Source organism: Xyrauchen texanus, chromosome 17 (assembly GCF_025860055.1).
Source record: "Xyrauchen texanus isolate HMW12.3.18 chromosome 17, RBS_HiC_50CHRs, whole genome shotgun sequence".
In the NCBI taxonomy this organism is placed as follows: Eukaryota; Metazoa; Chordata; class Actinopteri; order Cypriniformes; family Catostomidae; genus Xyrauchen; species Xyrauchen texanus.
In genome coordinates this window covers 20,817,122-20,832,789 of record NC_068292.1, presented here as the reverse complement: position 1 = coordinate 20,832,789, position 15,668 = coordinate 20,817,122, and the positions used below count along the sequence as shown (strand labels likewise).

The 15,668-nt window shown below is 44.7% G+C and overlaps 1 protein-coding gene across 1 annotated transcript; it reads right to left on the bottom strand.

Moving 5' to 3' along the window:
* Window positions 1-4,688: 4,688 nt before the first annotated feature.
* On the bottom strand, window positions 4,689-15,120 carry mfap5 (microfibril associated protein 5). Its single transcript, XM_052147630.1, has 7 exons — window positions 15,033-15,120; window positions 14,060-14,136; window positions 13,918-13,947; window positions 13,037-13,069; window positions 12,867-12,954; window positions 12,615-12,688; window positions 4,689-6,523 (listed from the first exon to the last, which is right to left on the bottom strand). Exons 2-7 carry the CDS (start codon window positions 14,103-14,105, stop codon window positions 6,420-6,422), a joined length of 375 nt encoding a protein of 124 aa, XP_052003590.1. The 5' UTR covers window positions 14,106-14,136; window positions 15,033-15,120; the 3' UTR covers window positions 4,689-6,419.
* Between the last annotated feature and the right edge of the window lie 548 nt (window positions 15,121-15,668).

Sequence of the window (15,668 nt, the reverse complement as noted above, 5' to 3'; positions counted from 1 at the left end):
GAGGGCGGAGCAGAGGTCTGCAGAGCCATGGAAGACTCTGAGGGCAGAGCAGAGGTCTGCAGAGCCGTGGAAGACTCTGAGGGACTCTCTGCGGTCTTGAGCACAAGACGAGACTGGGGAGAAGGGGCCCTCCTCCTTCTCTTACGTCTTCGGCCAACAGGGGACGTGGCCAAGGGGACGGTCGAGGCTACAGGCGCTGGCTCGCTGACCGTGGCAGACATGGGCGCTGGCTCGCTGACCGTGGCAGACATGGGCGCTGGCTCGGTGGCCGTGGCGGGCATGGGCGCTGGCTCGGTGGCCGTGGCGGGCATGGGCGCTGGCTCGTTGGCCGTGGCGGGCATGGGCGCTGGCTCGTTGGCCGTGGCGGGCATGGGCGCTGGCTCGTTGGCCGTGGCGGGCATGGGCGCTGGCTCGCTGGCCGTGGCGGGCATGGGCGTTGCCTCGCTGGCCGTGCCAGGCTTCGAGACTGGGGCCGTTACAGGCTTGGGGACTAGGGCCGTGGTAGGCTTCAAGACGGGGGCCGTGGTAGGCTTCAAGACGGGGGCCGTGGTAGGCTTCAAGACGGGGGCCGTGGTAGGCTTCAAGACGGGGACCGTGGTAGGGAACGCTGGTTCAGTTTTTGCCTCCCCCACAGTAAACGAGGAACCAGCGTACAGTAGGGCGAGGTCAATAAACTGAGCCAGGTTGAGAGAGCAGCGTCCACCAGGCATTAATGATGAGGTTGGCTCATTCAGTCCACATTGAAAAATGGTCTTCAGAGCCACCTCATTAAAATTCACCTGGTACGCCAGGACACAAAACTCCTTAATATAAGCCTCCAAGGATTGGCTCCCTGGCGCAAACTCCACGAGTCGAGCCGCTGGCTCCATAATGATAAGGGCGGGGTTATGCGTTACACCACCACTGCCTTGATCGGAAAACTCTAGGAAAGCGCCCGAAGAGTGCACGGCGCTCAGAAATGCACTGGATGCATAAACGGGCTCGGGGGCAGACACAGGCGAAACAGGGTGACACAAATCAGACACTGCGCATACCTGCTGCCCCCGGGCCGTGAGCGCGTGGTCCTCTCTCCACACTGTAGCTCCGCGCGCCGAATGTGACGTGCTTCTCCGCTCTAGTGAGCTGCGCGACTCCTTAGCGCGGGGCATTGTGACTGTCAACGGTGAGGTTGGTTATTCTGTAACCCGAGTACACACACACAAGTTGAGACAGTCACAATGTGATGAAAAACTGCTTTTATTCGCAATAAAAGCAGGCAGAAGTACAAACAGGGTTAATCCAGAGAGAATGGTCAAGGGGGAGCGTAAGGTCGGAGCAGGGGAATCAATGATATAAACAAGAGGGTCGAAGACGGGAAAACAGTTAACAACTAGGGACAAGTGGGAACGGAGACAGGGGAACAAGTTGGCAAGCTAAGAGGTAAAACAGTAGGGAGGTCAAAACTAGACGAGACTAGCAGGGCAACGATACGGGGAACTAAATACATACAATAACCAACCCGAGTGAAACGAAAGGGTTGTGATATATATAGGGGAACAAACGAGCGGTGCAGGTGAAACGAATAACTAGGTGATTGGGACTGTGGCAGGTGTAACTAATGTGTGGGGATAAGAAGCGCGTGAGTGCAGGTGGTCATATTGTTCTGGCAGATTGGAAGCGCGTGAGAAGCCAGCATGTGAGTCAGAGGGGGGAGAGAGTTTACGAGCGTGAGCTCGTAATAGCAGAACGAGCGTGTGAGCTCGCGAGGGAGGAAACAGAGCGTACGAGCTCCAGGGGGCGGAGCGAGGAAGCGGGAAGCGAGCACGCTCGCGGAGTGCATGTGTGCATGCTCGCGAACGCGGAGATGGGGCAGAGGAGCGGGGTTCGTGACACTTGCTAACACACCTGTGTATTTTTCTTTCTAACAGCAATCATTTATATAAACAAATCCTTTAGACCTTGGCTTTATAAGGACATGCAAGTCTTAAAACGATGTTGACCACTGGTTGATAACAATGACATTATATCTATAAATGAGTTACTACCGTGGTCAATTTGTCAAGAATATCCTGCAGTTATAAAAACGTTACAACGTTTGACCTTATCAGACTAGCAATCATTGTGTCTAATGTTAATGAATGTTGCCTAACTTTTGTAACGTAATTTATTTAAAAACTTTAATGTTTCCAATAAGTCAAAACAACAGCATAAGATATGGCACTTAACTGCTCAGATGACTTGTTTTCAGATATCCAGCTTTTCCTTTTTCCGTTATTTATTTTTCCATTCGCTCTGATAAGATGTCCTGTATTCATGTGTACACCGGTGCCTCAAACTGCATTCATCTGCGCAGAGGAGCAGAGCCGAACCACAACCAAAACAATATTCTTCCACAAGACGCATGCAGTTATATTTTTAACCAGTAGAGGAACAAAATTTACATTGTGCAGCTTTCAGTAATATTGATAAAGAAGTCAAGGTTCCTACATTATATTAAAACTTGTTTAACAAACGTTTGCAGAGACAGGTGTATAAAACACAGTAAATTATTGTCTCTTTTGATAACCATATACCTGCTAGCATTGCAGCAGTGTTTATCAGTTGGGTTGCTTGTAGATGTCTCGGATTTCAGTAAAACACCTGGTAAGCTAACGGGAGCATTGCAGTTGTGTGTCCTTACACGTCATCTTCCAAGCATCTGGTAATGGAATGCATTTATTGTCTGAGATCGGAGATATCAAGAAGGAATATCCCCTAGCAAATATGCTGAATACCACCCCTGGAGTCATGAGTTTGAATCCAGGACATGCTGAGTGACTCCAGCCAGGTCTCTTAAGCAGTCAAATTGGGAGGGTAGAGTCACATGGGGTAACCTCCTCGTGGTTGATATAATGTGGTTCGCTCTCGGTGGGGCACCTGGTGAGTTGCGTGACCGGAAATGTAAACATAACAATGATATCTGTATACAATCAATGTACACAGCCATTAAATTATTGCATTATTAATGTATTATTACATTATTACAGTTACCTTCACTTATCAAAACTCAAAAAAAGAGTCTCTCTAAAGGGGCAAAATTGTCTTTTTCACAAGAAAATTTCTCATTAAAAGAAGTGCTGAGTATAGCTGTAATGAATTTTAGTATGATTCCTTTTATCACCAGGTTCTCTATGTATCAGTAGGTGTGCTCATAGCAGCTGCTGTCTTTGAGATCATGTTTGGTCGCCCTCTACTGTTTGACCAAAGTACATGTGTGAACGACACAAAACTTGTTTGTCTGTAAGACTTGCAAAACTATAACATCCAATTATACTACATGTAAACTGACCACTTTGTTGTGTAAAAAACAGATTAATAACAATTTGTGTTGAACATACTAGAGCTGTTCAGCTGCTCTTACTCTGTTCTGGTAGCTAACCCTTTTCAGCTGAAATGGTTCGGGGCCGGTTCCTGGGCCAGTGAGAATTCTTGAACTGTTCTGTCCATTTCCACTGCAGAAAAGAGAGTTGCAGGCAGAAAAACTGGTTCGGCGCCAGCCCCAAAAGCCTCTATGCAGAAACCAATTACATCAAGGAGAGGAGTGCAGGATAGCCTAATGTTTCGTCACCAGGTAAAGTTTTCCAAACAACAACAGTAGCTACCATCTGCAGCAGGCAGTTTTTCTTCAACTTATAACAATAATTTAACAACAACAACAACAACAAAAAAACACAAAAATGTCAGACCTCAAACGCATATGGAACCAGCCCTCTACTTGCCATATGGTCTTCTACGGAGATCCAAGATAAATTGGAGAGATGGCAATGGGATAGAAAGAGTTTCTTTAAGTCATAAAGAAATTGAAATAAATACAAAAAATTAAAGGTGTTAACGGTACATTGTGCGTCCCCGCATACTTCTGCGCGGGCGTTGTATTTTTGCTTCGCAATACGCAAAGCATAATTAAAATGAATTTAATCTCAGTTCCGAAGACTCTAGGCTGTCAGTAAAGGGTTAAAATGTCAAAGTAAGGAGTCAAGTGATAAAACTGCATGGGGCTGATCACATTTGAGTTTTTCTTTGTTAGAAATAAACTTAATTAAGTTTTTAAATTGAAACCTGATTGTGTCAAAAAATGTGGGTCTCTAGTGTCACATCATTAAAAGACACGCTGTTATACACAATGTCAACTATACTGGACAACAGAGCTAATTATTCAATAGAAATCATATATTTACTGTGCATTAATACATTGAGTTTTTATTTTTTTTTTAATTTTTTTTTTTGCTTTCAGAGGATTTATATGGAGTTAGGATGAAAATAAGGTGCATTTTGAACTGTTCTGAAACCAGTGCAGACAGACGGCACACTGGAGGTCAAGTCATTCAATAAATGGGGAGCAAGGGTGCATCCTATAGATTTCCTATGCGAGTGCATACACTCTTAATATCTGACCAAAAGTTCAATTTCAGGCTGCAGATGATGTTTGGACCACTCAACATGTTTGGCAGACATGGGACAATGATTATCAGTATATAGACTCAAAATTTATAATGTATCATTTTATTATAACATGGTTGGCATGATTGGATGATGCTGGCCATTACTTTGAATCAGAATTAATTATGCTAATTTCTGATCGGTAGAATGCTTGTTTGTTTGACAGTGCAAAGAGAGAACATTGAGATTCTTTAGCCAAAGTAGAAAAAATGTGTAACATAAAAGTCCAATCAAGTCAAATATTTTTTATTTCAGAATTTTTTATTTGTGGTTTTCCCAATACACATTGTTCCAAAGCACCTTTACAGAAAATCAACTGTAATGTCTTAAAAACATAAACAACCAACACCCCCTGGACACATAAAAATGTGATTTATAAAAAATCACAACTTAGTCCTGCTGTCCAAATATGTGGACATACATTTTTAGGAAAACTATTTGCTCTAGAATTATTATTATTATTGCATGTTTATTGGTTGCCACTAGTTAAAATTGACACATCAGTCATGCTCGGGTCTCAGGAGGTTATAGGCTAGTACTTGCAATTTAAGCCATATTAAAAAGCTCATGCAAAATAATTAAGCTTATCCCGTGATGTATATCTATAGAGCTACAGTATGTGTGAGTGTGTATATTACTCTGTGTGTTGTACTGCGATGTATTGTTGTTGCTGCCATGTGTATATTTCTCTCTCTTGTTAGCCTTTTTTTTTGGTCATATTCCTTCCAACGAGATGATGAGCCTTGGAGTGATCGACACTGTGGATTGATGTGCTCGTGAGCTCAGCGGCCTTACGGAATGTTCCAGGTTCAATACAAGTTAAGCGCAATCGACAGCATTTGTGGCGTAATGTTGATTACCACAAAAATTAATTTCTACTCATCTCCCTTTTCTTTACAAAAAAGGAAAAATCAAGGTTACACAATGGAAGTCAATGGGGCCATGTTTTGAGGGTTTTTTGGAAATGTGAAACTTTTAATTTATTAAAGCTATTACATGACCTGTTCTGTTAAAACTCATGTATTATTTGAGCTGTTATGTTGTTTAAATCCTCATTTTACAGTCATTTTAAGGTTTTAGTGTTTGTTGACATTACATCAAAATTGCAACAAAGTTGTAAAATTGGCTATAACTTTACATAGAAATGGTTAATAAGATATTTTATCTGACTAAAATCATGTTTACACTCATATTATTTATGTCTTGTGGCTATACGAGCACAGGCTCGGCACGAGAACCATCGCCATTGCAAGCATTTCTTTAATCACTGGTCACACGCTGAAGGTCAGGGTGACAATACGTGTGAAGAATTCCTGCCATACACTGAGATTGTAAAGTCAGTTCCTTGATAAGTGTATGATGTATGTACAAGGACATTTTAACATATAAAGCATGATTATCAAAAGCATACCAGTCAAAATTAGTTTTTGTTCATAAAAAGAGTGAACTTTAAGAATTAAAATATAACAATATTTTGTGAATTTCATATTTTACTTACAGTGGCTGGTGGGCACACACACACACACACACACACACACACACACATACATACATATATATATATATATATATTAGTAGGAGAATATAAAGAACATAGTGGTTATACAATAAGCTTTAACATTCAGCAGCAGAACTGTGCATTGTCATCCCACCTGTGATGGAATTAAGATCCTATTAAAATATATGCTTTATATAATATTCTTTAAAAACACTTAGACATTCATCCAAGCTTATTTTGCCTCCAAGCACAAGCATTAAAATGTTAAAAAGTGACAAAGTATAAGTTTTATGAACAGTAATGATTGTGGAAGTCACTTGACCACAGCTTATATTTGTTTTAGGAACAGAATACGGTTACAGTTTGAGATTTGTAATTCAGATTTATCGTTGAATTTGTTTCAACACGAACTCTCTCCTTTTCTCTCTCTTTCCCACCCACCGCACTTTTCATCCATCTCACATTAGGCTCTGCTTGCCCAGGTTTTTTGGTTGCCACGGCGACAGCCTCTCCCATTTGACCTTTTTTGGCGTTTCGGCCACCCAGATTTCTCTCTACAGAGTTCGGCTGAAAAAGAGGAAATAAAGAGAGTACTTATCATCCTATCATTGACATATATTAAGTGCAAGTGTCTTCTTGTATTAGTTTTAAAGGAGACATACTGTATCTCCCTGCCCAGTCCAACCAAACCATTTAGGAAATCTAAATTACAAAACTGGGTCTTTCAGAAATCATCATGATATTAATTTTACCCACCCTGATAAATGAATAGTGTTAAGTATGTTGAGGTTAACAACATATAACAGGATATTTACATTTAAAAGTCCTCTAGGTAAAAGGTGAAAATGTTTAATTTAAAACAAAATTATTATGGTTCAAGAAAGTGGGCTTAAATAATAATATAAAAATGTACAAAAGTGTACAATATGCATTTTGCATTCCATTTATGTTCTGTTACTCTTTTAATTATATTCTGATACAAATACTACTAAACATTAAGTATTTGCATCTGATGTAATTTAGTAATAATGAAAAAACGTGAATTGAGTTGAATTGAATTTTCCTACTGGATGGTCTTTAATACTGATATGGTAGATAAACAAAATTTGGCAACCATGTTATTAATGTTTTTCTTTTATTTAAATATTTTACAGTAGCCATTTTCTATTTGATAATTTGGGTATGTTTCTTTCTATGTATGCAATTTTTATTTTCTAAGTGTAACGAACCCCGCTCCTCTAGTTCTCCCCGCTTCATAGAGCTCACAGGCTCGCTCCCCGAGCTCACACGCTCACTCCCAATCACCCCCCTCTGGCTCTCATGCACGCTCCCAATCACCAGAGTATTAGTTTCACCTGTACTTGTCCCAATCACCTGGTTATTCGTTTCACCTGCACCGCTCGTTTTCTCCCCTATATATATCACAACCCTTTCGTTTCACTATTGTTGGTTATTGTTTAGTTTACCCCTTCGCTTTGCCAGCTCTAGTGTTCCCCTAGCTCCCCTGTCTATTCAACTCGCTTGTTTACCCGTTCTGCTATTCTGACTTCCCCGGCTTCGACCTTACGCTTTCCTCGACCACTCTTTTGTAGTTTTGCCCCGTTGCCATATCCTGATTCCCCGGCTTCGACCTTACGCTCCCCTCGACCACTCTCTTCTGGATTTGCCCTATTTGTACTTTTGCTTTGCCTGCAATAAACGCAGTTTGACTATACATTGTGACTGTCTCTTCTTGTGCGGGTTACAGAATAACCAACCATACAGAAGACAGTCACAATGGAATCCATTGAGGATCTCCGCAGCTCGCTAGAGCGGATTTGCACGGCGCTTTCTGCCCAAGGATCTACGGTTGGGAAACACGACCAAGCGCTTCACGGCTCAGGGACAGCAAATACAGGAAATACTGCAAACGGTACGTAACATTTCCGATCAGTTTCAACCTGTTCCACCTGTGTCTGTCCCTGTACCCGTTGATGTTCCCACCGCATTTCCCAGCGCCGCGGCTTTCAACCCCCCGAGCGGTTTGGCGGTTCATCGGAAGCTTGTCAGGGTTTTTTAATGCAATGTACTGTTTATATGACGTATCACCTCCTTTTAAGCACTGACAGTGAGAGAGTACATTTTTTAATCTCACTGCTCTCGGGTAAGGCACGGCAATGGGCCACTGCATTGTGGACTGCCGAGAGCCCCCTTTTGACGTCATATGATCAGTTTTGTCACCAGATTGCCATGGTTTTTAATCACCCGGCAGCTGGTAGGGATGTAGGCAGCCGCCTCGTGTTTTTGAAACAGGCGTCACGCACAGCCGCTGCCTACGCACTTGATTTCCGCACCCTTGCCTCGGGTAGCGGGTGGAGCGACCCCGCTTTGTTGACTTTGTACTGCCTGGGTTTGAATGACCAGCTCCAAATGGAATTGGCATGTCGAGGAGAATCGCTGTCGCTGGAGAACTATATTCAGCTCTCCATCACAGTGGATAACCTGCTTCACGACCGTGCTTGTCGGAGCCCCTCTATCGTCCAAGAGCCTGCTACGGGTCTCAACTCGCCTAATCTTGTTTCTCCCGAGTGCTCTTCCAAATCCGAACCCATGCAACTTGGTCGCGCTCCACTAACACAGGCAGAACGAGCTAGACGGTTGACACAGAGCCTCTGCCTATACTGTGACACCCCGGGTCACCGAACTGACTCATGCCCAGCCGGTCCCCGGCGTCTGTCTTTCTCAACGTTACCCAGAAACAAGTCTGCCTCCCGGTAATGTTGAGTTTTAACAATGTCTCTTTTTCTACCCCAGCCCTAGTGGATTCCGGGGCAGCGGGAAATTTTTTAGACGATGGCTTGGTCCAGAAACTATCCATCCCGCTCAGTCCGGTCGTGCCACCTCTCAGAGTTAACTCTCTAGATGGGGCACCCCTCGGTTCGGGTCTCATTTCCTTCCGGACCATGCCATTGTCCCTCCAGGTGGGCTTGTTTCACACGGAGCTCATCCAGTTTTTTATAGTGCACTCACCTAGAGACCCTGTGGTTTTAGGCCACCCCTGGTTACGCTTCATGACCCCCACATTTCCTGGCGCACGGGGAGCTGTTGCGCTGGACCGACCACTGTTTGTCACATTGTATTTCCTTCCGGTGTCCTCCACCTCCGTAGAGAGCCCCAAGTGAAGTCTCCTGTCTCCATCCCTCCTGAGTACTCCTCCCACGCTGATGTGTTCGAGAAGACCCAGGTTAGTCTCCCCCACATCGCAGTGTGGACTGCGCCATCGATCTCCTTCCGGGTCCCCACTCCCTAAGACCCGAGTGTACCCCTTAACGCTACCCGAAACCAAAGCCATGGAGGACTACATCGACGAGGCGCCAGTCTAGGCATCATTCAGCTGTCCACCTCCCGGTGGCGTCCGGCTTCTTTTCGTGGGCAAGAAGGATGGCGGGCTTCGCCCTGCATCGATTACCGGGCCCTAAATAAGGCTACGGTGAAGTTCGCCTACCCCTGCCTCTCATCCAACGCCCCTCGAGCAGGTCAGTAAGGCTAAGATCTTTACTAAGCTCGACCTCAGGAGCGCGTACAACCTTGTACGCATCCGCAAGGGAGACGAGTGGAAGACTGCGTTCATCACCACCAGGGGCACTACGAGTACTTGGTGATGCCGTACGGCCTCGCCAACTCCCCTCGATGTTCCAGTCATTCATGAACGACGTCTTCCGGGACATGCTAGACCTCTTCCTCGCCGTCTACATCGACGACCTTTTAATTTACTCCTCCACACTCTCTGAACACACCGCTCACGCCTTGAGAGTGTTACAGAGACTGCAAGAACACGACCTGTTCGTGAAGGCAGAGAAGTGTGCCTTTCACTGCCCCTCCGCCTCCTTCTTGGGCTACGCCTTATCTGCTGGAACTATGGAGATGGAGACCGACAAGGTTGCCGCAGTCCTGTCCTGGCCCGTGCCCAGCACGCTCAAAGAACTCCAACGATTCCTGGGTTTCAGCCAACTACTACCGGGCGCTTTATTAGAAACTTCGGCAAGATCGCCGCACCCCTCACGTCCCTGACCCGAGGCAACCCGAAGTTCCTCACTTGGAACACACCCGCCCAGCAGGCCTTCCAGGCCCTAAAGGAGGCCTTTACAACCTCCCCAGTTCTCCAACAACTTGACCCCACTCTGCCGTTCGTGGTAGAGGTGGATGCCTCAGAGGTGGGGGTGGGAGCTGTACTCTCCCAACCACATGGGACTCCCGCCAAGCTATACCCTTGCGCTTTCTATTCCCATAAACTGTCCTCCTCCGAACAGAACTACGACGTTGGGAATAGAGAGCTGCTGGCCATCAAGCTAGCCCTGGAGGAGTGGCGTCACTGGTTGGAGGGCTCTAGGTTCCCTTTCGTCGTTTTCACCGACCATAAGAACCTGGAGTACCTCCGCTCAGCCAAGAGGTTGAACCCTCGACAGGCCAGGTGGGCGATGTTCTTTACCCGCTTTAACTTTTCTGTCACTTTTCGCCCAGGCTCCCAGAACATCAAGGCTGACGCCCTCTCTCGTCTCTTCGACCATGGCTCAGAACCCCCGTGGTCGGAGACAATCCTCCCCACGTCCTGCGTCGTCGCACCCGTTAGGTGGGAACTGACGGAGGCCATCCTGCAGGCTCAAGGCGACGAGCCCGCGCCTCCTCAAACGCCCCCCAACAGGATGTATGTACCCACCATTATTCGCCCCCAGCTCATGCAATGGGTTCACACTTCCCTCTGTTCTGGCCACCCGGGGATTACCCGTACTACCGAGCTCCTTGCTAGGAGATTTTGGTGGCCCTTGCTCAAGGACGACGTCCACGACTACGTCCTCTCGTATCCGGTCTGTGCCCAGTCCAAAACACCTTGTCACCTTCCCGCAGGACTCCTCCAACCATTACCTATCCCTGACCGACCATGGTCCCACATCGCCATGGACTTTATTACCGACTTGCCCCCCTCCGACGGCCGGACCGATATCCTTGTGGTAATAGACCGTTTCTCCAAAATGTGCCGCCTGATTCCCCTTCCCGGGTTACCCAACGCGACACAACTGGCCGACCACATGATCACCCACATCTTCCGAAACTTCGGTATTCCCGAGGAGATCACTCGGATCGGGTACCCAGTTCACGCCTCGCTTCTGGCAGGCCTTCAGTGACAGACTGGGTATCCAACTCAACTTCTCCTCGGGATACCACCCCCAGACCAATGGCCAGACCGAGTGTCTCAACCAGGAGATTGGCAGGTACCTGCGAGCCTACTGTGCCCAGACCCAAGGCAGCTGGCACACCTATCTCCCCTGGGCCGAATACGCCCAGAACAGCCTGGTCAGCTCTTCTACTGGTCTTACCCCTTTCCAGTGCGTCCTGGGCTACCAACCACCCCTTTTCCCGTGGGAAGCGGATCCCAGTGACGTTCCAGCGGTGGATGCCTGGGCCCGAAGATGTGCCCAGGTCTGGAGAGCCACCCATGACCGGATTCAACACTCCACCCAGACCCAGAAGGCTAAGGCAGACCGCCGACGCCGTCCTGCACCCCTGTTCCATCCGGGCCAAAGGGTTTGGCTCTCAACCCGAGACATCCACCTCCGTCTCCCGTGTAAGAAGCTAAGCCCCAAGTATGTCGGCCCTTTTAAAATTATTAAACGTATTAACCCAGTCACTTACCAAATACTTTTGCCACCCCGCTACAAAATTTGTCCTGTGTTTCATGTTTCCCTTTTGAAGCCTGTGTTCTATAGCCCCATGTTCCCTCCCACGGCAGCCCAAACACCCCCTCCACCACTCGATGTCGGTGGTCAACCCGCCTTGCTAGACTCCCGACGTCGGGGTGGCGAGTTGCAGTATCTGGTCGACTGGGAGGGCTACGGACCTGAGGAACAGTCGTGGGTACGATCGAGAGATGTCCTGGACCAGGCTCTCAAGCTAGACTACCATCGCCAACATCCCGATCGTCCCACACCGCTTCCCAGATATCGCACTCCTCGCAACCGAGCGCGGCCGTCCGGAGCCGTCCGTAGCAGAGGGGGGAGTACTGTAACGAACCCCGCTCCTCTAGTTCTCCCCGCTTCATCGAGCTCACAGGCTCGCTCCTCGAGCTCACACGCTCACTCCCAATCACCCCCCTCTGGCTCTCATGCACGCTCCCAATCACCAGAGTATTAGTTTCACCTGTACTCGTCCCAATCACCTGGTTATTCGTTTCACCTGCATATCTCCCCTATATATATCACAACCCTTTCGTTTCACTCTTGTTGGTTATTGTTTAGTTTACCCCTTCGCTTTGCCAGCTCTAGCGTTCCCCTAGCTCCCCTGTCTATTCAACTCACTTGTTTACCCGTTCTGCTATTCTGACTTCCCCGGCTTCAACCTTACACTTTCCTCGACCACTCTTTTGTAGTTTTGCCCCGTTGCCATATCCTGATTCCCCGGCTTCGACCTTACGCTCCCCTCGACCACTCTCTTCTGGATTTACCCTATTTGTACTTTTGCTTTGCCTGCAATAAACGCAGTTTGACTATACATTGTGACTGTCTCTTCTTGTGCGGGTTACACTAAGTATGGTATGTATTAACAAATGGATCAAGATGACCGGTTGCAAGCCTTGTTTCCTGTGACACAATTATAAGTTTGTTACAGAGATATTGAGTCTCACCCATCAGGAGCTCATCTTGCTGACACACGGTCCTCACACAGATTTCCTTGTTGATCACATAGACTCGTGGAAGACTGGAGGAAACCGATATCTCAATTATTTAACATGCAATTTATCAAATACAAATTTCTTTGTGTATGTTCAGCACAGGAGAAGGTCAACAGGAAAGAGAAAGTGCAGAGTGATACGGTCTTAAAATATGTTTGTCTTTGTGTCTGTGTGCATGCGTCAGAGTGCCAGTGTGTTAGCCACCTGTAGAGACACAGTGAATGGATGCATCTCTTTATCGGTCGATGAACAGAGTACATCCTGGTACAGGGATATGTTTCCTCTCTGCAGTCTGTGAGGTAGAGACAGTACTTATTTTACCACCACTCCCTCTCTCACATACATATTTACTTTCATTTCATATGTGAACTCACCTGATGGCAAAGTATCTTCAATATTCTGTGTGTCTGGTCAGAAGCAGAGACAGAGCAAACACAACTCAAAACATGTGAGAGAGACTGTGGCTAGTTGTCACAATATTTACTCCAGTGAATATTTTGCAGGGTGGGTTTATTTTTGAAGGTCTTATTAGGTATGTGTGTGCCTATATACACACACATACCTAAAAGTCTTGGTTACAAAAAAGCTTTTAACATTTGTTATGTTTTTGCCCTGGGAAAAGGATACAGTTCATGAAATAGTAATGGACTTTTGTGTCCCATTGCATGACATGTTGTCACACTGGGGTAAGTTTTCACAATTAGGACCTGCTGTCCTTAGACACTCATTTGAGAAGAATAGCTTGTTTGGAAATATGAAAATATATCCATGTTCCACAACATATCTGTGTTTAAAATGTAAACACTTCTTTGGCCAACAGAAATTATATAAAACTACAACATATAAAACACACGGCAAGTTGTCCCAATATAAATGTGTCCTGACCCGACCTGACATTTATGAAAACTACCCAGGTCAGCTATTTGGTTCAAATCTAGCCTCATAATATAGATGAACCTTGCCTTAATGTATCCCACAGTGGTTTTATTGTGTTCCATTTTTTTAAGAGCAAAAATATGGTGACATTGACATTTTTGTTTGGAGGACATTATTAGTTGCTTGTAACAAATTCAACCACTGCAAGAGAACATGAGAATTTGTGTAATTGGACTTTTGACTTTTTAGTTACTGAGATCTAATCCTTGTGACACCTTCCTCAAATGACAACTAACCCCGGTTTCCTATACGCAGAAAACACACATTTTCACACAATCACAACAACGATAAACAACTTATTTTGCAATGAAAGAATTACCAGGTTGTTGTGCCCAGGCAACAACAAGTACTGTGGAAAAAGGAGAAGAGTTATGTTGGAATGAGCAATAAAAAGGAATCATGCATTTGTTTTCATTTATATTAATTGCTTTGTGTTGTGTTGTTTTGATTACTGGAGTTACCAAAGAAACAGCAGCATAGCAGCACAGGGACTGGAGAGCTGCCCATTTTTCAGGGTCTTCACAGGGTCCAATCAGAGCTGAAGAGAGCAAGAAATGTTTATTAGCTTTTTTATCAGAACATCCTTGAGATAGTTTTCAGTGTTATTAATGTTTACAATAGATGTAAGTAAGTAGGCTGATCCACAGGCCTACATTAGCATGATCTTTTGTAGAGAGGTTTGAGTCACCAAATGACTGGACCAAAACTTTATCCATTTATAGACATCCTCGAAACACTTGGACAAAACAAATTTAGGAGAGAAGAACTTGATGCTTGAAACTCGTTTTATTTCCATGAGCTCTGACTCATCCAGATTCTCATTTATCGATGTCTCTGAACATAAGTTCTCTGTTCTCAATCTCTCATTAAAGATATCGTTTACAGCTGTTCCATCCATCCAGTTTTGTCTGTTTCCTTCTCTCTTCCAGACTTTTTTCCTCTAAGCCTGTGTTTCTCTGTGTCCAAGATATGAGCTCACACTAAAGAATGTGCTTTCCCACCCCTCCCTGTGGACTCACCAAAACACATACACATAGACATATTCATACACACTCAACATTAACACATACAACATTTACCTCTATGCATTTCCACTAATCATAGATGTGCCAAAGGGTTCCATTGCACATTCATAAACTCAAAAGTTGATTGAATATACTGCATGAATGCATCAACACATAGGACAGTATACACTCACACTCTGTACTCTTGAAAATGTAAAGTATTTCTTCTATAACTACCCTACACGTTGAGTAATGCAAAGTTTTGACACATTGAGTTTGTCAAGATTGGCTATCTCTGCCCACATTCTGAAGCTCTTTCTTGTCTATATTAATCTAGCATATCAAAACCAGTGACTAGACGACGTAGATGTGTTATATGATGATTGTAATGATGTATTATTCTCAAAAGAATTTGTTTTATAATACTTACAAATTTAGAGTCCTCTGCTACTCCTTGTGTTTTTCACAATCTTTTAGTATTTTTACTTCTCCCCTCCCTCTCTCTTCCCTCCCCTCTACATACCGCCTGTTTCTCCCTCTCTCTTTCTTTCTCCCTCTTGCTCATTTGCTGTCCCCATTTTTTTCAAACATTGGAATGAATTCTGTAAATGGAACTTTTATGTCCCAGGGGTTATAATTTTAATAAAAGTACTGCTTTTTTGCTTTTTGTTATGAGAAGGCCATATTAAAGCTGTTGTGGAAACTTTTTAGCATGCCTTCATCATTTATATTTGCTAATTTTCAAACGATTGATGCTTTAGAGATTGTATTGTTTTACTCTTATTTCAAACGTTTAATTGGAAATCCATCACAGAAAATATAATTTCATTTTAAAAACTATAATCTAAACAAAGAACAAAAATTATCATAAACAATTTCAGTATTTATTGAGGGCAAAGATTTATATGAATTTTCACAAAAATATATTATGTAAAAATGATATTATAATATAATAAATGCAATTACAATGTGAATTTTAATGGTGTGTACTTACGATAGATTCAGTGCTAGCTAGGGAATTTTATTTAGAGTAGTGACAAACCTTATATTATATTATATATTATAT

Coding starts and splice junctions, on each gene's coding strand:
- mfap5 (XM_052147630.1), bottom strand. CDS start 14,105: ATGGGCAGCTCTCCAGTCCCTGTGCTGCTATGCTGCTGTTTCTTTG. Junction 13,948..14,059: donor GCTATGCTGCTGTTTCTTTG/GTAACTCCAGTA, acceptor CTTTTTCCACAG/TACTTGTTGTTGCCTGGGCA. Junction 12,955..13,036: donor TGAAGATACTTTGCCATCAG/GTGAGTTCACAT, acceptor TCTACCTCACAG/ACTGCAGAGAGGAAACATAT.